This window comes from Sorex fumeus, unplaced genomic scaffold (genome assembly GCF_029834395.1).
Source record: "Sorex fumeus unplaced genomic scaffold, SorFum_2.1 ptg000128l, whole genome shotgun sequence".
NCBI lineage: Eukaryota > Metazoa > Chordata > Mammalia > Eulipotyphla > Soricidae > Sorex > Sorex fumeus.
Window position 1 is genome coordinate 2,635,904 of NW_026606185.1, and position 21,998 is coordinate 2,657,901.

General features: G+C 48.2%; 1 protein-coding gene across 1 annotated transcript in view; it reads right to left on the minus strand.

Moving 5' to 3' along the window:
• The window catches only part of ABHD12 (abhydrolase domain containing 12, lysophospholipase), a 63,090-nt gene extending 42,549 nt beyond the window's left edge, over nucleotides 1-20,541 (minus strand). Inside the window, exon 1 of the mRNA XM_056138088.1 lies at nucleotides 20,301-20,541. Within this exon, the coding sequence (XP_055994063.1) occupies nucleotides 20,301-20,485 (185 nt within the window). The 5' untranslated portion in view covers nucleotides 20,486-20,541. The remainder of the gene's footprint in view (nucleotides 1-20,300) is intronic.
• Between the last annotated feature and the right edge of the window lie 1,457 nt (nucleotides 20,542-21,998).

A 21,998-nucleotide genomic window follows, 5' to 3' on the forward strand; every position in this document is an offset into this window, starting at 1 on the left:
AGCTAAGATGCCTTTCTTGACAGATAACGAGCTCTCTGGAGGGAACCAGTCTCTGACTGAGCTCATTTACAGAAATGCACTTTCCACACTCCAACTCTGGGAAAGAAGAGGGAACTTCAGTGTCTTATGCAGAAACTCTCCGACAGCACCTTGCAGCCAGGACGGGAAGGAAGATGCCAAGCTCCTCACAGCCACTCCTCAGAGCCATGGCTCTGGCCCCCACACACTGCCAACCCCAGAGAGGGGGGTACTTCAGCCTACTTCAGAGGGGTCTTTTCCCTTAGCCCCTGAGAGCTAACATGCCGGGAAGGCCAGGCAGTAGCACAGCAGGTATGGTGCTTGTCCTGCCCGGGCCAACCCCAGCACAATCCCCAGCATCCCATATGGTTGCCCAAGCCCTGCCAGGAGTGACCCGAGTGCAGAGCAGAAATAAGTTCCGAGTACTGCCAGATGCGACCCACAAACCAAAGTGCAGTGCCTGGAACCCTTTCTTGGGCAGGAGTGGCCTTAGCAAAGGCCCCCACTGGCCAAGCCCCTCACCCCCCAGCACCACGCCCGGGGATCAACATCTCCACACTACCCTGTGTCCCAGCAGCATCTCTCAGCCATGGTCAGATTAGGGGAGACTGCAAGCGTGGGCGGGCCATGTGCGCCCCTTCAGATAGTCAATTTGCTTGGAATTTGTTTTCATTTTACTGATCTGGAGCAGAGGCTAAAATAACTTGTCCTGGTTCTTCAGCAGAGAGGGAACAGAGTGCTGGGTGGAGATCCAGAGCAAGGCCCTTCAGCTGGCCAAGAGCCCCAATGCGGAATTCCTGCAGGGCTGGGGAGGGCAGAGGCAGAGGCAGAGGCAGCACAGCACACACCACACACACAGCGCACACAGCGCACACTGCACACACAGTATAGCACCCACAACACATACACAGCACCCACACAGAGCATACACAGCACCCACTACACACAGCATCCACAAGAGTACACACACACACACACAGCACCCACAACACAGAGCACACAGCACCCACAACATACACAGCACAGCATATATACACAGTACCCACAACACACAAAGCACACACAGCGCACGTGCACACATACACAGAGCACTGCACAGCCATCAGAGGAGCTTGTTCCTCACTGTGGGGAGAGAGCGCAAGCAGGGAGGCACAGAGGGGCCTCTGCAGTGGCTGCAGGCCGGAAATTTCCTGGCTCTGTTCAGCCCTCAGGACACCAGAGCCTTTCTTGACTGAGCCGGCCAGCTCACAAAGCTCTAATTTCTTGCTCTGATGTCTGAAGTTACTGTCACTCTTGGTCTGGTTCTTGGGTCATACCCGGCAATGCTCGGGGCCGACACCTGGCTCCGCACTCAGTGATCACTCCTTTATGGAATGCCAGGAACTGAACCTTGGTTGGTAACACTTCAGAAAGATGCAGCCCACCCAGTCGAAAAGCTACTCCAGCCTTACAGTCCCGATAAAAATACCGAATGCCTTGAACAAACACCATGACCTCTTAGCCCCTGTATTGTAAATCATTACGCACAAAAGGAAAAGAGGAGAGAGAGAGAAAGAAAGACGGAAAGCGCCTCCCATAGAGGGAGGCTGGGAGTGGGGAAACAGGGACATTGGTGATGGGAAATGTACACTGGCGGAGGGATGGGTGCTGGATCACTGTGTGACTGAACACAGTCACTGTGTCACACAGTCACTGTGTGACTGTCCAATTATGAACAGCTTTGTAATGGTCTATTTCATGGATATCCAATGTAAAATTTTTTTTTTAAACTGTGGAGTTCATGCCCAATTCAATCAGCTTAATCAATGGGGAAGGGAGGGAGGGAGGGAGCGAGCCAGGCGTTGGCACACGGGGAAAGGGCGTCAGTGGGCAGGGGCTCGTGGGGAAGATGCTGGCGTTCTCTCTGCCCTGCCCTGGCTTCTCCTGAAGCTTTGGTCTCAGGACACGAGTATCTGAAAGTCAACTCAACACGCTTCCTCGGCAGGGATCCGAGTGAGGTCCTGCAGGGCAGGCACAGGCCAGTGGGAGCCAAACTGTCGCGCTCTGCATCACCACCCACAGGAGAGCCTGGCGCTGTGGTGCTCACTCTCTCCCCAAGCTTGACACCCCCACCTGCTCCCCTGTCCACTGGCTGAACCCCTATTCCCGTGCCGTGCCTCTCGCTTGCCAATTCTCATCCAGGGAGCACGTGGCATGCCCACGGTGCCAGAGGCTGAGAGCTGAGAAGCCCTGCTCCGGCCTGACTGCACACTGCTGCCCACGTCCATGGCCCCTGGGCCCTGTAGTGTGGCGACACCCACCCTCTCAGGCCCGCCCTTTAAAGCTGGCTCACCTCAACTACGGGAGAAAAGAGGACACATTAGCTCCCGCCAGCTCCATCAACAAAGCTGACGAGTCTGGGTCAGTCTGCATCCCCAGTTACCTCGACACACAGAACGACAACCAGAGAGGGCAGCTTGGGTTCCTCAGTGGCCGCGAGGGGCACTGCCAATGCTGACCCAAGGCCCAACAGCATAAGGGCGAGAACGCCTATGGTCCAGTGCTGCCCCACTGCAGCCATCCCCAGCGGCATGCTCTGGATCACAGACTCCTCCCAACGAACAAGTCCAAAGCAAAGTTCTGGGTTTCCCACCTTCCCCTGCCCCGCACCTGCTTCTTATAAGGCTGTCCCACCTCAGCGGACCAAGCTCCACAAGCTAGCTCCTCCTGATGCAGACCTCCCGCAAGGCCTCCAGCCTCTTCCCCATTCACACCAAAGCTCTTCCTCCAGGAACCGTGCATGCTGCTATTCCAGGTTGGGCAGCCCAGGGCAGTCCCTACCAGGAGTCCTGAACTTCCTGCTACTGCTGCAGGCTTTCCAGCCCAAGCATCTGTGTCACACAAACTGGCGCTCTCACTGGTGATGTTCTTGGTCCGCCACTGAGACTCATTCCTGACCCAAGTTTTGTTGCTGTTTTTATTTTTGGGGATGGGGTGGGGTCACACCCAGCGATGCTGAGGGTTACTTCTGGCTCTGCACTCAGGAATCATTCCCGGCAGTGCTCAGGGGACAATAGGACACCAGAGATTAAACCTGGGTTAGCCGTGTGCATGTACCCGACCTATCCACTGTGCTACCTCTCTGGACTCTGGCTCAAGCTTTTTTTGAGTGAAAATTCAATCAGTAGTATTTCTAGAGCACTGTCACTGTCCTCCCACTGTTCACTGATTTGCTCGAGCGGGCCCAGTAACGTCTCCATTATGACACTTGTTACTGTGCTTGGCATATCGAATATGTCACGGGTAGCTTGCCAGGCTCTCCGAGAGGGGCAGAGGAATCGAACCTGGGTCAGCCAGATTGGCAGTGTGCAAGGCAAACACCCTATTCGCTTTGCTATCACTCCAACCCATTTCTAGAGCATGTAATCTATACACACACACACACACACACACACACACACACACACACACCATTTTGGGGGCCACACCCAGCAATCCCCAGGAGTTACTCTAGTTCTGCCCTGAGGAATTACTACTGGTGGTGCTCAGGGAACCATAAAGGGTACTGGGGATTGAACCCGAAATTGGTTGCATGAAAGGCAAGCCTGACCCGTTGCACCCGCTCCAGCCCCTTAAAAGCAATTTTTAAAGAAAGAAGTTCTGACTACAAAATGGACAAACCTTGAAGCCATGCTAAGGAAAGGAGCCAGATGTGAAAGAACAAACACTCTCATGATCCACTCAGAGCAGGTAGTCAGGGCAGTCAACTCGAATCAACAAGACTGGCAGTGGCCAGCCTCAGAGGCTAAGGGGAGAGAGGAGTTTGTGTTTCTTGAGTACAGTGTCATTACCACACCAAACAATGTCACAAAAACTATCTTTTTAGGGAAGTCGACCTCCCTTTTCACTTAACTTGTTCACTCCAGGAGCGTGCATGCATCTAGTCCTAGAACTGTGAATAAACTGTGTGATCTGAAGAAGCAGCCCCTGACCAGGAGCCAGGAATGCCCGCCACTGCGCTGCTCTCTAGCTGCCTGGGGACGGGGCCTGGCGCCAGCGCAGCGCAGGCAGGAAACACAGGAGCCTGAAGCACATGGGCACAGAGACGAAGAGCAGAAGACAGACCAACAGAAAACAGGGGTCTCCGACAAACTTTTTTTTTTTACTTAACGAAAAAAGTAGTGGGGTGAGTAGATCATAGAAAGCATAACCCTGGGCTTCTACAGGGCTGCTGAGATCTCGACGACATTTTGGCACAGGCTCCGTGATGCAGGAAGGGCAGGTAGCACTGCCATTAGCAGAGAGGGGACTGCTATGCGAGCAGAAGCAGGACCAACTTCAGTGCCAGCCTGTGAGCTCTACTACCGGCCTTGCTTCAGAGACACATAAACAAACTTTGAAAGAGATCAAAAGCTGCAGTTAATCTCAGACCTGCACATGGCTGGGGTAAACCGGAGGGAAGGGGGTTGGCTTAGTGGCCCGCCCAAGCAGGGCCCCCAGCAGCCACTTGCTTCCACAATCCAAAATCGCCTCCATACCTCCAGCCTGACTCCACCATCTCAGGACAGACCTCACCAAGTTATAATCTGCTGAAAATTCAGGTATGCGGGTTTTGTGACTGAAATCTCCAGGCTTTCTCAGGGTCAGGATGGGCTACCTGCCACCACCACCCTGTGCTTCGGGAAGTCTCATCAGTCACGTCCACCACCCCAAAGTGACAATCCAGTTGAAAAACTATTTCAGCCTTAGCATCCTGATAAAAATACCGAATGCCTGGGGCTGAAGTGATAGTACAGCAGGTAGGGTGTTTGCCTTTCCTGTGGCTGACCAGGGTTCAGTCTCCAGCATCCCATATGGTCCCACAAGCACTGCCAGGAGTAATTCCTGAGTGCAGAGCCAGGAGTAACCCTTGAGCATAGCTGAGTGTGGCCCCAAATGCAAAACAAACAACAACAACAACAACAAAAAAAAAACAAAAATAAAAACGGAATGCCCTGAAGAAACACCATTAACCTCTTAGCACCTATATTGCAAATCATAATGCACAAGAGAAAAAGGAGACAGAGCAAGAAGAAAAATGCCTCCTACAGAGGGAGGCTGGGGGTGGGAGGTGGGGTGTTAGGGGATGCTGGTGGGGAAATGGGACACTGGTGGTGGGAAACGTACACTGGTGGAGGGACGGGTGCTGGATCATTGTACAATGGAAACCCATTGTATGACTGAACGGCTTTGTAATAGTCTATCTCATGGATATTCAATGAAAAAAATTTAAAAAACGTAATGTGGAGTTTACGCCCAATTCAATCAGCTTAATCAATGGCTGAATAAAAAGTAGCACTCCTACACTGAAAAACTAAAGTGTATATTTTGTTGTTTTAAAATAGTTGTAAACACTTGTGAAATCATCACCACGACCAAGACTGAACATATCCATCTCCCCCCAAATTTCTGCCTCTCTGTGCCCCCACTCCCAGAAACCAGAGATCTACTTTCAGTGACTGCCTATTATTTTGAATTTGCTAGTTTTATACAAATAAAATTTATTTTGTCTGGCTTCTTTTACTCAGCTTATTTTAATATTCATTTGCTCACTGTTGTATCAAGAGTTCATTCTCCTTTAATATATGTAATTCAGGGCCGGAGCGATAGCACAGTGGGTAGGGCATTTGCCTTGCACGCGGCTGACCCGGGTTCGATCCCCGGAATCCCATAGGGTCCCCTGAGCACTGCCAGGAGTAATTCCTGAGTGCAAAGCCAGGAGTACCCTGAGCATTGCTGGATGTGACCCAAAAAGGAAAAAAAATGTGTATAACTTATATATATATATATATATATATACATATATATATCTGTGTGTGTGTGTATGTTTTCGGGTTGCAGAAGTGAGCAGAAGCTACAGACTCCCTGCCCTCACACATACACAATTTTCCCCTAACATTACCATTCACTTTGATGAATAACCCTACATTAATACCTTAATCACTCAGGGTCCATTCTATGGTCTGAATAAATCTATCTCACCTTTAGAATGTCCTATGAGCAATTTCCACAATCCTTTTAAATATCCTTTGTGCTCTGAGTTCATTCCTTTTGACTGCTGAGTCATATACCACATTCTTTTCACATTCACCTGCTATGGGCATCTGAATTTTTTTTACAGCTTTTGTCTATGACCAATTAAAGCTAGTAACATTATTGGTGGGGTTTTGTTGTTGTTTTCTTTAATTTATACTTTAATTTTTCATAAATGCTTCCTTCTGATTAATTTGGGTTTAAGTTCTTTCTTCACGTAATTGGTTCTATAGATTCTGAAGTCACTGAAGACCTTTCTTCATTTCAACCACTATTCTTTTATTTTTTAATTGAATCACTGTGAGCTACACTTATAAAGCTTTCATGTTTGAACTTCAGTCAGACAATGATCAAACACTCATCACTCCATCAGTGTACATTTTCCAACACTCATCCCTCCACCAGTGCACAGTATCCCTTCCCCAAACCCGTCCACCCCTTCCCCCTGCCTCTATGGCACAATTTCTCTCTTATTCTCTATTTATGGGCATTATGGTTTGTAATACAGATAATGAGAAGCTATCACATTTAGTCCTTTATCTACTTTCAGCACACGTCTCCCATCCTGAGCAACCCCTTCAACCATCATTGACTTAGTGATCCCTTCTCTATTCCAGTTTCCTATTCCCCCAGGTCATGAGGCAGGCTTCCAACTATGGAGCAATATTTCTAACCCTTGTCTCTACTGTCCTTGGGTGTTAGTCTCATATTATGTTATTTTATATTCTACAAATCAGTGCAGTCATTCTATTTCTGTCCCTCTCTTTCTGACTCATTTCAGTTAGTATGGTACCTCCATGACCATCCACTTATAAGTAAATGTCATGACTTCATCTTTCCTAACAGCTGCATAGTATTCCACTGTGTAGATGCACCAAAGTTTCTTTAATCAGTCATTTGTTCTCTGGCACTCAGGTTGTTTCCAGATTCTAACTATTGTGAACAGTGCTGCAGTGAACATACAGGTGCAGAAGTCATTTCTACTGTGCTTTTTTGCACCCTTGAGCTCAGAAGTGGTACTGCTGGGTCATATGGAAGCTCAATTTCTAGTTTTTTTGAGGAATGCCCATACTGTTTTCCAAAAAGGGTAGACCAGTCGAAATTCCCACCAACAATGAAAGAGAGTCCCTTTCACCCCACATCCGCACCAGCACTGGTTATTCTTGTTCTTTTTGATGTGTGCCAGTCTCTGCGGTGTGAGATATTTCATTGTTATTTTTAACTGCATCTCCCTGATTAGCGATGTAAAGCACTTTATTCCTGTGCCTTTTGGCCAATTTTATTTCTTTTTTCAGGAAGCTTCTGTTCATTTCTTCTCCCCATTTTTTGGATGGGGCTGGAGGTTTTTTCCCTGTACAATTATACTAGTGTCTTGCGTATCCTGGATATTAGTCCCTTAACAGATGGGTAAACATTCTTTCCCATTCCGTGGGCTCTCTCTGCATCTGGGTCACTGTTACTTTTGAGGTACAGAAGCTCCTTAGTTTAACGTAGTCCAGTATGTTTGTTTGTTTCCACTTGCTTGTTCAGTGTCTACCACTACTCTTACTATTTTCTTCATTCCTACTACTTTCTTCACTTCTATTACTATAAGCATTTAGTGTTATTTATTTCTCTCTATTAGGGGGATTCATGTGTCTTCATCTTCATTCAATTCAAACTACTTTCTATTTGAGTTCTTCCTTGATCCACCAAAGTTTATTCAGAAGTGTCTTATTTTTCCATGGCGTTGAGATTTTCTTGAGATCTCTGAATTATCAAATTCTACTTTAGGTCTTCATGGTCAGAGAACATACTGTACATAATTCAAATTCTAATGTGACTGAAACTTCTTCTATGGCCCAAAATATGGTCTGTCTGGTAATTATCCCTTAGGCCCTAGACAGAGAATGTCTATCTACTGTTGCTGGGGGGCAATGACAAGGTAGTTAACAGACAGTACTGGTCAAGTGTACTACATCCTTGTTGCTTTTGTCTCCACTTTAGACGAGCTAGGGTCTTCTTCATTTTTCTGTCCGTGCAGCAGCACTGGTCTGTGGACCCATGATAGAAGACATGCAAGGTATGTGTTTCACCTCTGAGTTACACTGTTGGGATCAAGTATTTTACTTTCAAATGTGTTCTATACCTCAAAAAAACATTTAATTATTTTTGCTTAAGCAATTATAATTGAGAGAAAATTTTAAACATGCATTTTCTCACTATTATTTCCAATGGGATTTCACTAAACATCCATGTTTTCAAATGACAATTTTTTCTGCCCAAAGAATCGCCTTTCAGATTTCTTACAGTGAGAATTCTTGTAATTTATATGTACTTAAAAAACCTTATTACGTTGCATTTTTCCAAACAATTTTCATCTAGCAAAGAATTCTAGAAGACAGCACTTTGGGTTCTTTCCCTCCAGTGCCTAAACTTCCCTATAATCTGGACCTTTCCCTCCTAACAAAAAATGTACTGTTGGCAGTACCTCAGTTTCTGAGTAAGCCACTTTCCTGTTGGCTGCTTTTAAGATTTTTCTTTTGATCACAGATTTTTTTGTTTGTGTGTGTGTGGTTTTTGGGCCACAGCCAGCTGGGCTCAGAGCTTACTCCTGCCTCTGTGATCAGAGGACAGTCCTGGAGGGCTCTGGGACCCTGTGGGGTGCCAGGGGCCGACCGAACCCAGGGCCTGGCTGCATGCAAGGCAAATGCCTTGCTCACTGTACTATCGCTCCAGTCCCTTGATCACTAATTTTGAGCAATATGATTATGATGCTCCTTGGTACAATTTCCTACTGGGTGTAAGAGGAGAGGGGGGTGAGTCTTTGAACTTCTCTGGCTGAGTTTATTTATAGCTGATATCAAACTTGGAAAGTTTCTGTTCATTATTTCATTAACTCATTTTCTCTTTTTTCCTTCACATCTCTCAAGACTGGGCTGGAGCGATAGCACAGCGGGTAGGGCGTTTGCCTTGCACGCAGCCAACATGGCCGACCCGAGTTCGATTCCTCCGCCCCTCTTGGAGAGCCCGGCAAGCTACCGAGAGTATTCGATATGCCAGACACAGTAACAACAAAGTCTCTAATGGTGACGTTACTGGGCCCGCTCGAGCAAATCGATGATCAACGGGAGGGCCTTTACTTTACTTTACTCTGAAGACTAATATTAAGCATATAATAGTTGCTTGAAATTAATTTACAACTCAATGCCTTTCCAGAAAAATCATTTCATTTTTCATTTTTCATAATGACAACTGAATCTTTTTTGTTTTCTATTCTGCCATAATGCCTGGCAGTGTACCTTTTACCTCAAACACTGCAGTTTTCATTCTTTAAAAATTCAACTTTGGGGACCCAAGTGATAGAACAGTAAGTAGGGCATTTGCCTTGCATGTGGCTGACCTGGATTTAATCTCCAATAACCCAAATGGTCCCCTGAGCCTACCAGGAGTGACCCCTGAATGCAGAGCCAGCAGTAAACCCTGAGCACAATTGGGTGTGGCCCCAAAAACAAATAAATAAATTAATGAAAAAAAGAAATCCGACTTGGGCAGTGCTCACGTCTCGTGACCCGTTTCATGACTCCAGATGCCTTCTGAACATACAGAACTTTTGGTCTTCATCCACATTTCAGCTACAATGATTTGCTTTCACTTATCATTACTATTATCATCATAACTTTGGGATGGCAGTACTAAGGGTGTACTTCTGGTTCTGTGCTCAGAAACTATTCCTGGGGGTGCTCGGGGGACCATATATAGGGTTGGGGATGGTCAACTCTACGTAAGCCAAATGCCTCAATCCCTGTACTCTCCCTTCTCGCCTGTACTCGTTCAATGTCCTTCTTTGCTAACTAAATCTCTGGCAGTTCTGAGTTGCTTTCCGTTGATCAGTCTCATTATCTGCCACATTTTCCTGCCTCTTTTACACATCTGGTATTACGGACTGAGTTGTTTAAGCCCTGACCACCCCCCTCCCTCCCCCCAATTCAGAATGTAGCTATATTTGGAGAAAAGTTCATTTAAAGTAAAGTTAAAACTTTGTCACCAGAGAAACAGTATAGCGGGGCAGGTAAGGAATTTACTTGCCTTGCAGCAGAACTGGGTTGGATTCCTGGGAAGAAAAGGGTGGGAAAGAGGAAGGGGAAGGAAGAGAATAAAGAAAAGGAGGAGAGGGTAGAGGAGGAGAAAAACTGGACATAGACAAGTGCAGAAGGAAAAAAAACATCTCAAGACAGAGAAAATGACCATCTACCATCCTAGGAGAGAAACCTCAAAAGAAACCAGCTTCAAATCCTGATCTCAAAAATCTCCAGAGATATGAGAATCAATTCTGCTGTTTAAGCTTTCTAGCTAGGGCCCCCAGAATATTTTTATATTATTATATATATTATTGTACCTTGTTTTAAGCATGCAACTGAATCTTGAAAAGAATTTGATTTTGGTCTCTTACTTTTTGGCTTTTGGGTCACGCCCTGCGAGTAAGCCAGGGCTTACTCCTGGCTCTGCACTCAGGAATTATTCCTAATGGTGCTCAGGGGGACCATACAGGATGCTGGGGATTGAACCAGGTCAACTGAGTGCAAGGCAAAAGTCCCACCAGCAGTACTATTGCTCTGGCCCTGATCTTACTTTCATGACCTGCTAGGTATTTCTGAGATAAAGTCTAGGGCAGATTATTTCAGGACGTTCCTGATTATTTAGCCAGTGTTCCGTATATTATGGTCTTGTTGAAAACGCATTATTTAATCTAAGTCTTTCAGGAAGTTCTTCTCCAGATCAGATTCTGCACTCCCAAAGCTTGGCTGACCCCAGATGGGCACTCTACAGACCTCCTGGGTCTCACCTTCCGGCTATAAACCTCAGGCATGCAGGACCCCGAAGCCCTTACTACCCTGTCCTCAACCGAGGTAGGCTGCCAGGCTCTGTGGGCTGCAGAAACAGAACCCCCTTAAGTGGGTTTATCACAGGCCTCACCTGTTTGACACCTCTTGCAAATTATAGTCTTCTACTGCCTTAAATTCAGTGTTTGGAAAACTTTTGTTACATACACTTTGCCTATTGCTGTTGCTGTTTTTGTTACTTCGGGGCACTGGATTTTTTTTTTTTTCTGGGCCATGCTCGGCAGTGGTCAGGGGTTACTCTTGGCTCTGCACACAGGAATAACTCTTGGTGAGCTCAGGGGACCATACGGGCTGCCAGGGATGAAACCTGAGTTGGTTACATGCAAGGCAAGCGCCTTACCCACTGTACTGTCTCTCTGACCCTGGGCACTGGTATATTTCACGGCAAATTCATTCCCTGTCACTCCACCTTGGCTAGAGAGTGGCTGTTGTGGGTTTTTCTTTTGTGGTTCTGGACTAGACCTGCCTGAGCTCAGGAGGCCATGCAGTGATAGAACACAGGGCCATGCCCACGCAAGACATATCTGCCACCACTTGGGCAATTATTCAGGAGTCTTCCTCCCAAATAACTCAAGGGTGGGGGGCTCCCCAGTGGTGTTCGGGGCCTGGGGCCACTCCTGCTGAGACCTGGCCAGTAGTGAGGTGCTATTCAGCCTGGGTGAGGGTGACCAGGATCACAGCTGACAGTGATCAGAGCTCACCAGAGCTGTCCCTGGCAGTGGTAGAAGGGACTAAACTAAGAACTCATGCATTTCTCCAGTCCTCTAACCTCCCCTCCCAGTCCTTTATTTTTCTAAATGTCTGTATTTCATTTCCAGTAAGTCCTGCTATACTGTAACCTTCAAAACTGTTTAGAATATTTGAACTTATGCTATGACAGCAAACATATTCCATAATATACTGTGCATTATTTTATATATTCTATTATAAACATCCCAACACACACATACACACACACACACACACACACACACACACATACCCCATTATACTCTTCAAAAGTCTCAGAAGGAATAGGAGTAAAGTCAAGATTTATTTCCATGACTAATTGCTGGATTAAAATTATCAATTTTTAGATGGAAAACTTAAGAATAATTTTCAAATCTTACTGAATTCAGTATTATTCCAACTCTAACTCAAGGCCTTAATAAAATACACAAAAACAATCCATCAATATCTCTTTGTTCCCAGAGAGGAAAACAAAATACCATGAGAATGTTCGGGCCAAGGCAGGCAGCAGGCATCGTATGGGAAAAGGGCCTTACTATTCTAGCTGAGAACAAGGCACTTTACCACTCGGCTTAGCCCATTTCCAACGGCTTTAAATACAACTGAATTGCTACCTTTTTCTTTGTAGCACTTCATCCCCCCCCTTGACATTTTATATATTTACATGCTATTTTTGTTCATTCCATCATGAAAACATAAGCTCCATGGGGATGATACTTGCCCAACTTGTGCAAAATTTTATAAACCTACCCTACACAACAGACTGGCAGAATAAACGTGAATATGATATTCCTGCACTACACCACACTTTTAACTGGGCCTGTCCAAGGGAGCTGGGTGTCCCTGGTAGGTATTCCGATGACTGTTTCCTTGGGGTGGCCCAGGAGATGAGCGCTGCTTGGGCCCTGCAGTGCACGGGGTTACGTGGGCCACCTCCAGGGCTCATGGACTGCTGAGGGACCAGGGGGTGCCAGGGACTGAGCAGGTTAGCCACGGGCAAAGCATAAAACTAGCCCCTGCCCCTTAACTCCTGCACTATTGCCAGCTCCTAATTAGAAGAGGGGGGGGGAAGGGGAAGGAGAAGAGAGGGAATAAAGAGGAAGGGGAGGGAGAGCAGGTGTCCCCGCAGGGCAGCCTCTCGCCATGGCGATCACCACCCCAGGGCATCTCTCATGGCAGATTCCTGCTTTGGGGGCCTGCAGCAACTCCCAGGAGGTTTTTCTGAAGCCATGCTGGCAGGCTCAGCTGACTGTGGGGTGAGAGTCCTCTCCTTTGGCGCCCTAAGAGAGGCCAATACCCTAAAGGCCATCTGGTCACCTGTCTGCGGCTCACCAATGAGCTCTATACCCTGAACTGAGAACTGCTTTTTTCTAATCTGGTGACAGCTCCATGTGCTGTGCATTCCTCCTGTCAATGAGGTTGGAGCGACCAGATGAGCCTCTGGAGACAAATCAGCACCCAGAAAAATCAGGGAGACAACGGGCAAATGTGAACCTGTCTACGGTCACTGCTACCAGGTGTCATCGCTACAGGAATGATTGTCAAAACAGCAGAGGGTAAGAACGTGTGGAAACCCATCTTTCTGGGAACTACCTAAGTCCTGTCTTCTTTTGTCTGTACATCCCCAGTACTGAGGCGGCATCTGACCAGCACCACAACTGCTGAATAAAACATGAACAAGCACCAGACCCTGGTGCGGACACTTTCGGGAAGAAAGACTGTATTTCACAAATTCTCAGTTATGGGTAGAGTGTATCTGCTAGACATTATTATTAGGAGAAGAAAATACATGAAAATTAGAACCACAGATTTTCTTTAGAACCTGAACAGTGCACTATTCAATATCTGGTAATGCTATTCTCTGAGCAGAGCTGGGACAAGGCCCAGAGCATATAATGCATCTCCATCCTCACCAAATCAATCTAGTGCTTCAACCCTGAACATCCTTCCCTTCCCATTACAAATCAAAACAATTCAAACATTTTCTTTAGCCGAAAGCTCAGGGCAATCTCTCTCTAGCTTCAAGAGCAAACCATGAATCCTAGCACCCCTAAGGTTTATCTGTGGCACTTCACTGAAACCCTTCTGTACTATTGTTGAAAAACAAAGAACTAGACTCTTCCGAAACCCCTCACATGGGGAACCTCCCTAATCTTACCTTCACTGGTAAGGAAGAGCCGGTGAACAGTCACACGTGGACGAGACAGAAGTCCAAAAGCACATCTGGAGATGAATCCCCAACTTATAAACTAGTCATCTGTGTATTAGCAAAACTGAGACACAAGAACTCCCACTCCGTACAACCCAATCCCTCTGCCCTGACAGCTCAGCGCAACCCACTGACTGGACAGCACAGGAGCGCCCTGCCAGGCCCCAAGGATAGAGAGAACTCGGCAGTGCATGGCCGGACACGGCCAACAGGGGCACAGTGACTGTCCATGAGGCCATTTCTGTCCTCTCTTGGGAAACACCGTGTGTAGGAGTCCCTGTCAGTGTGGATGGGAACCTAGTCACTGTGACAGAAAAGCCAAGACTAGGCTGAGGAGAGAGGTGGAGGAATCAGGAAGGGCCGTTCCAGCTCTACTGTGCTGGCCCCTGGGTAGATGTCCTGGCTCTTAAGTCACAGAGAAAACAGAGATTCACAGAACAAAATGTCCAGTGCATCCACCACAAATCTAACCATCCAGCTGCACCTTCTAAGCACCAGACCTGCCCTCTTGTCTGGGGGCTCTCCACTCAACCTTGGGACTGAGTTCACTTCCTGTGAGCAGGCCCATGCATACCCTACCATCAGCATCTAGGCTTGACCTCACTGGACCACACTGCACACACCCAAACTCCAGCACTCCCCTACTTTCTGTTTTCTTCTACTGCAAAACTGCATTTCTTCACCCCACCTCTTCTGGGAGCTACTCCATTCTACCTAGCTGGCTACTCTTGCTAACCACCAACCCCTCCCCACAACCCCAAGTACTGATGCAGTGCCCTTCGACAGCTCAGCTGGAACAGCGAAGACTACACAGCGCACTAGAAGATGTTCCACATCCAGACGCAGACCACACTCTCCTCAGCAATGAGCTTCACTCTGGCGGCCTCGATTCCCTCCTCCTGGCTCTCCCCACAGCTCACTCCCCTGCTTCTTCCACGCCCAGAGTCCAGCCTTCTCAGTCCAGCAGGACCCTGAACACTGTCTCAGGCCAAGGGGCAAGTGCCAGCCCTATGAACTCTGACCTATGACACTTACGCGCCTGCTATGCCCCCGAACCTATCTCACCACAGCGAAAGAACAGCCTCTCCCAGTCCTGACGAGCTTAGCTGCTCTCCATTCCTGCACAGCACCCTTCAGCAAATCCTCCTGTGTCCCAGGCTACAGCCTGCCCGACTCCCCATCACATGAGGCCTGGGGGACCCTGCCCTGTGGTGCTGCCCTCAGCCTAGCGGTCACTTCACTGCCCACAGTGGCCAAGGCCTTCCAGCCAGATGCGTCCAAGAGGGTGGGGGGAACACAGCATGTGGAGGGCAAGATGAGACTGAGGGTCTTGAGCAATGGAACCCTGGTGCTGGGCGGGGGGTCGGGGGGGGGGGGGCTGCTCAGCACTGAGCTCAGGGCACGGCACTTCCCTCGGGCCGGTAACGGCCACGATGGAGCTAAGACCCCCCCCAAGTTCTATGTCAATCCCATAAGGCACGAGTTACCAGACATGCATGTAGTTAGGTCTAAGCCCTCCTCCTCACCTTCACTGGGGTTGGTGCCTCGCTTGGTGGGAACATTTCAGGACAGACTTTACTACCTAAGAAACCAAAACAGAAGGAACACTTTTCATATATGGCGGGCAAAGCAACTACTGAAAATATTTTCTCTTGGGGCCAGAGAGACTGTACAGCAGTTCCCCTGCCTTGTATGTGGCTGACCTGAGTTCAACCCTTGGCACCCCATATGGTCCCCTAAGCCCCATCAGGAGTGACACCTGAGCACAAAGGCAGGAGTGAGCCTTGGACACAGCCAGTGGTGGCCAAAATATGCTAAGCAATAATAACAACAACCCAAAACTATAATTCACTCTAGAAATTTTTAGCAACAACAAAACATTCTTAAACCTCCAAAATTGTTTTCCTCTTCATTAATTGCCAATGTCTAATCTCTCTCTCTCTCTCTCTCTCACACACACACACACACACACACACACAGCTTCTGGAAAGACTGGCAGATCCTGCCACCCTGCCACCAGGGCCACATTCCTGCCACCATGCCACAGCAGGGCAAAGCAGCTGCCACATCAGATGAACACATTCTCTGGGCCTTTCAGAATCGCAATGAGGGCCAAGTTGATAGTACAGCGGGCAGGGTTCAATCCCCAGCACTTCCCATATGGCCCCCTGAGCATCATCAGGAGTAACCCGAGTGCAGAGCCAAGAGAAAACTCTAAGCAGGTGTGTCAGCCCCACATAAAAAGGGGAAAACGTTAGAAACAACAGACCATTTTCTATAAAACTGAGAGTCACCAAAACTGATCCCAGAGAGAAAGTTTAAGAACTGTAACAAGTCCCAACAAGTTCCACCCTGAGGAAGTGCCTGGAGGGGGTGGTGGTGGTGGGGGGGGCCCTACTGCATCTCTCTACTCTCAGGTACCACGGGCCCCATCCAGACCCTCCCAGCTACCTAGCCACCACCTTCTACCTCTGAAGTTCCAAGATGCAAACAGTAGACCAAGGATTTTGGAGCCTCTTCTCTGCATTCTCTGCAGTTTACAAAAGAGGTAAGATCCCTAGTAGTAACACCCCTTCTGCCCCTCATACACCCAACACACACACACACACACACACACACACACACACACACACAAAGTCTATCAATGTCTGGGAGTAAGTGCAAGTGTGCCAGGTTTAGACAGTTTTACAGAGAACTCTATGAAAACGTAAAGGAACAGATCATTTCAAAAGTGAACTGGCTAAAGCAGAGAAAGCATTTAAAGAACCTATAGAGGGGCCAGAGTGACAGTACAGTGGGGAGGAATTTGCATTGCATATGGCCTACCAGGTTTCGTCCCCAGTATCCCATATGGTCCCCCAGCATGGCAAGGAGTAATTCTGGAGAAGAGAGCCAGCAATAACCAGGTATGTCCCCAGAACAAAAACAAACAATGTGCCCCCCCAAATTAATAGTGATCGCTCAATAATAATGCTAACTTAATAATAAAAAATGATTCAGTAATAAAATCTACAACTGTAACTTCACATATTAAAAGAGAATCCATATATGATCACTTCATAGATGCTAAAACAGAATTTGATAAGACTTAGCAACCATTTTTTTATTTAAAAAACAAAAAGCAACACACGTCTTAGTAAAACAGTACATCAAAAACACTGAAAGTGTTATTTTTAAGATTAGGTATAAAAAAAACAGAGCCGGTGACGTCCCTATGTTTAACCTTGCTCTGGAAACAGAAGACAACCAACAAAGAAAGAACATACATAAAATGTAGATGACAAGGGGAAAATTCTTAAAATTTTTAATTGATATGACAGTATGCTCAGAAAATTCAAGAGAACTAGTGGCAAGATATACTAGAAACAAGACTGTGTAAGTTACTAGTTTCAAAATTAGCAAAAATATGTACTATAAGAAAAATCCTATTTTCAACAGTAGAAAAATTTAAAAACTAGATATAAAATTAAGAAATGAAATGAACAAGATTTGAGGTGCTGCAGAGATGCTCAGAGGGCAGGAGCCTTCCATAAGGAGACCTGGCTGGACGTCCAGCACTGCACGGGACCCCAGCAACAAGCACTGCTGGGTGTCCCTCAAAACTTAAAGAGAAGAAAAGAAAATGGAAGAAAAAAAAAAGAACCCCAACTACCTTAAAGACATTTCTGAGGCAACTGGGGAAATGTTACTGTTACAGGATATTAGATAAGATTAAGTTACTTACAGGTAAGTAACTGAATTGTTTATTTGTTTATTTCGGCAAGTGACACAACAAAGTTGGTATATACATATGTTTATATATATATTTCTAAAAGCTCTTATTTGTTCAAGGTATACTGTGATGTATCTATGGGCAAAATCATTTTTTTATTTTCCACTTTTAATTTTTATTTGGTTTTCAATCATATCAAGTAGTGCTCAGGGCTTACTCCTGGTTCTGACTCAGGGTCACTCCTGGCAGTGCTGGGAGGAGCATGTGGGGTGCTGGGGAATGAACCTGAGTCAGCTGCACACAAGGCGGGGCCTTACCTACTGTATTATCTCTCTGGCTCATGAATGAAATAAATTACTTCAAGAATATTCTCCTCTCCACTTACAAAAAACAGAAGGATTGACAAAACAGAAAGAAATGGACACTTGAAGGTTCATCATTTTGTCCTCTCTATTTCTACCACATATTTGAAAATACAAAGAAAGCAAAAGAATGTGCAGAACTCAAGGTTATGAAATATAGAAATAATCCCAAGATACATAAAATACGCTTACACACAAATGCCATCACAAGGTCAGAGAGACAGTAAAGCAGTTAAAGTATCTGCCCTGCACACAGCTGACCCTGGTTCAAATCCCAGGCACCACATAGGGGCTCTTGAGCGCCCCCCACCCCCGGTGTGATCCTGGAGCACAGAATGAGGAGTAAGCCCCACGCACAACCAGAAGTGGTCCCAAAACAAATACACTACAAAAATGTCACCAACAAATTAAAAAATAAATACTAAAGCTGAAGAAAACCAAATGGCATCTCACCAGTTAACCAGAAACAAAGATGAAGATACCTGGCATTAGCGGACACTGGGGGGGTGCAGGTACAGGAGGAGCCATCAATGCCAGCTGGGCATTCTGCACCTCCCTGTGAAGTCCTCACCGCTGCTCAGCCAGCAATCCCAGGTTCAGGGATGTGTTCCAGTCAGTCCCTCAACTAGCCTTCTTGGCCACCTCCTATGGGTAAAGACACAACCACAAAGCAAGCTGGGCACCCAGACAATGACAAGATCAGACAGAACAGCTGTGATGAAGAAAACCATCACTGGAAGGGAACTGAGAACAGCACAAAAGACGGGCTGTGGGAAACCCAAAAAGCAGGGCAGAGGAGCACAGGCGGTGGAGAAGGAGGAACCAGGCAGAAGGCCATCTGGGGAAACATTCAGGCAAAAGGCCACGAGATACATCTGACCTTCCTCTACTGTTCCCTTTATTCGCCAGCGCCTCCTGTTTATCCAAAGTATATGAGCACCAATCAAACGTCTCTGCCTCCTGATATAAAAGTGGTAACTGCATTCTTCTAAAACTATGTATTTTTCAAGGACATGACAGGCCAACACTGTTTTCCTAAACATTATGCATGATTTGATTTTTGCTTTTGTTTTGGGGCTGCACCTGGCATCTGCACTCAGGAACCATTCCTGGTCCCACTCTGGGGACCATATGGGACACCAGAAATCGAGCCCCTGGTGGCAATGCGCAAGGCACGCACCCGACCCACTGCACCATCTCTCCAGCTCCACGGTTTTCCAAAAGAAGTATTTTGCAACCTATTATGTCAAGTCTGCTCACGAAAGTACATCAAAACTAATCATTAGTCTTTAATGCAAGTAAACCATTACACACACACACCACACACACACACACACACACACACACACACACACACACACATTAGTTTCGCAAAACTACTGGCTATGTTTCGCACACAGACAAAAATATCCCCAGTCTTGCCCAGGACAAGCAGGATCGAGAACTACTGACTCAGAGAAGCACGATTTCATTTCATGATCTCTTTAACCATAAAACTGAAAATTTGATAGATCTATATGGATAAATATCACTTATATCTTAATTTCTCCAAATATCAACAATTTTAAATCAAGATCATTTAGGCAATGGAATGGATTTTTTTTTAATAGCGCCCCAGCTCGAACTCCAGGTCTCCCGTGAAGTTAGTGCATTTGATGGGCCAGTTCCGCAGCTGACACCGGGTGGGCCAGAGTCAGTGGGGGACGGGGCCTCCGACTCTCCAACATCGTGAACCATCCCCGGACGGCCGCGCTGACACTCTACCCGCAGCGGCCCGCACGCCCAGGCGCCTGCCCCGCACACTCCCTCACAGCCCACCGCTCCCCCCCGCCCGCGCCCTGCCCCCGACTCAGTCCCGCAGTCCCCCGGCGCCCCGCACACTCCCGCAGCCCCTCCCCCGCGCCCTGCCCCGACTCGCTCCCGCAGCCCCCGCGCCCGGCGCCCCCAGGGATGCGGCAGGTGCGGGCGGCCTTGCCCGAGGCGGCGGACCGGGGCCGGGCTCGCTCTCCCGCCCACCAGCTCTCGGGGGTCGCGCGCGGTACCCGGGAGGGGGACGCCGAACGGATGCGGATGGGCCGGGCGGGCAGGTCCCGCGCAGGGAGCAGGGGGGCGGCCGGCCGGGCAGGTCTCGCGCAGGGAGCAGGGGGCGGTCGGGCGGGTCCCGCGCAGGGGAATTGGGGGCGGGCAGGGTCCCACGCAGGGGGCTTGGGGGCGGGCGGGAGGGTCCCGCGCAGGGAGCAGGGGAGCGTCCGGGCGGGCCCCGCGCAGGGAACGGGGAGCGGGCGGGTCCGTGCAGGGGGGCGGCGGGCGGGTCCCGCGGGGGCGGCCGCGCTCACCTGCCCAGCGCCCGCTTCATGCCCGCGTCCGCGCCGCGCGGCTCCGCAGGGCCCGCGCCCGGCAGCCGCAGGTGGCGCCCCAGGCGGCAGGCGGCGTCCAGCGCCGCGGCGGCCGGGCCGGAGGGCGAGCCCGAGGCGGCGCGGCGCTCATGCTCCAGGGCCACGGGCTCGGCCCGCTTCCTCATGCCGCGGCGCCGCCGGCCTCGGCCGCCCTCCCGCGTCGCGCTGCCCCAGGAGCCGCCGCCGCCGCCGCCTCTGCCACCGCCGCCGCCCTCACACCCGCGCCCGGGCAGCGGCGCCGGCTCAGGCCCCGCCCCACGTCGCGCCGGCCAATCGGCAGCGGCCTCCCGCCGGCCCCGCCCCCGGCCCGTCTCCCCGGAGCCGCGGGCGGCGAGTCCAGAGGCCTCCGCGCCCTCCCGCAGCCATGTCGGGGAAGGGCACTGAAGCCGCGCCTTGCGTCATCTTTTGGGCAAAGAGGACCTCCCGCGGCCGCTGTGCAGAGGTTGCAACGGGGCGGGGGAGGCGGGGGCGCCGCCTATGCCTGCGGGCTCAGCATCGCTGAGCACAGGCCCCAGAGAAGGGCAGGACGCTGGCCAAAACGGGGGAAGTCCTGCAGAGGGTCAAAACCCTGCTCTTATCCCAGCCCCGGCTCCTATGGAGCCTAGCCTAACTCTGGAAACCCAGTCTGGTTAAGCCCCGCCCCCACCCCTACCCCTCACCCCAAATGCGCTCATAAAGGCTTATTAGAAGAAAAATAAATAAGTTTAACACTAATTGTAACTAGTTCTCCATAACAACTTTTAAAAAGTCTATTTTCAGGCAGGTCTTTCTGGTAGCACGAATCATTTTTTACCTTAGGGTTGATTACATGAAAACATATGTAACCAACCTACTTTTAAAAAATATTGTATTAAATTTTAATAAAGCAATCAGTAGTAATTGGGGGAAAGGTTCAACGGCAGATTTTCCTTGTGAAACACAAACGAGCGATTCAGCCCATTCTCAAATGAGAGAAAAATTTCACAAATCCGGTTTTTCTTTTGGAGTCATACTTGGTGCAGTGCTGGAGATCTACCCTCAACTCCGTGCGCTAAGCACCATCTTCCTGACCTACAAACAATTCAGTTTTATATATTTGGCTTTCTTTATTATGGGATAGTTGTTTCTTTTTAAACAAATAATCTAAAACCAAGAGAATTAATTACTTATTCCTCAGCAACTTGTAATTTTAACATTTGTGACAGTGAAAACTGTCAACTGGGTAATTTAAGATTAGAAATGCCTTCAGCAATTCAATAGCTCCTTTTAGTAGCTTTGTAATGTATTCAAAATTGCAAACCAATTTTGCTGATGATATTTGGTCATATTTGTATAGATGTCTTCAAATACACTTGGGATTTAAATAGTGAATGCTTTAGAGTATAGTACCATATGCTGGCGACTGGGAATCCTGAGACTAAAGTATAATTTTTTTTTTATCATTAACACTCACAAAATCCTATTTAGTAGAAGCAAACAAACATACAAAGGAAGAGAGGTTTCTAGGGAAGAGGGAACTGTAACGGGCATTGAATCTTGCAGGCCTCAACTCACTTTCTTAGTGGTCTAACCTCAGCGTTAAATACCCACACTAGTGAAATCTGTATTTTTATTTCTAAGTCACATGAACTCCAAGCCTCACTATTGTCAACACATCTA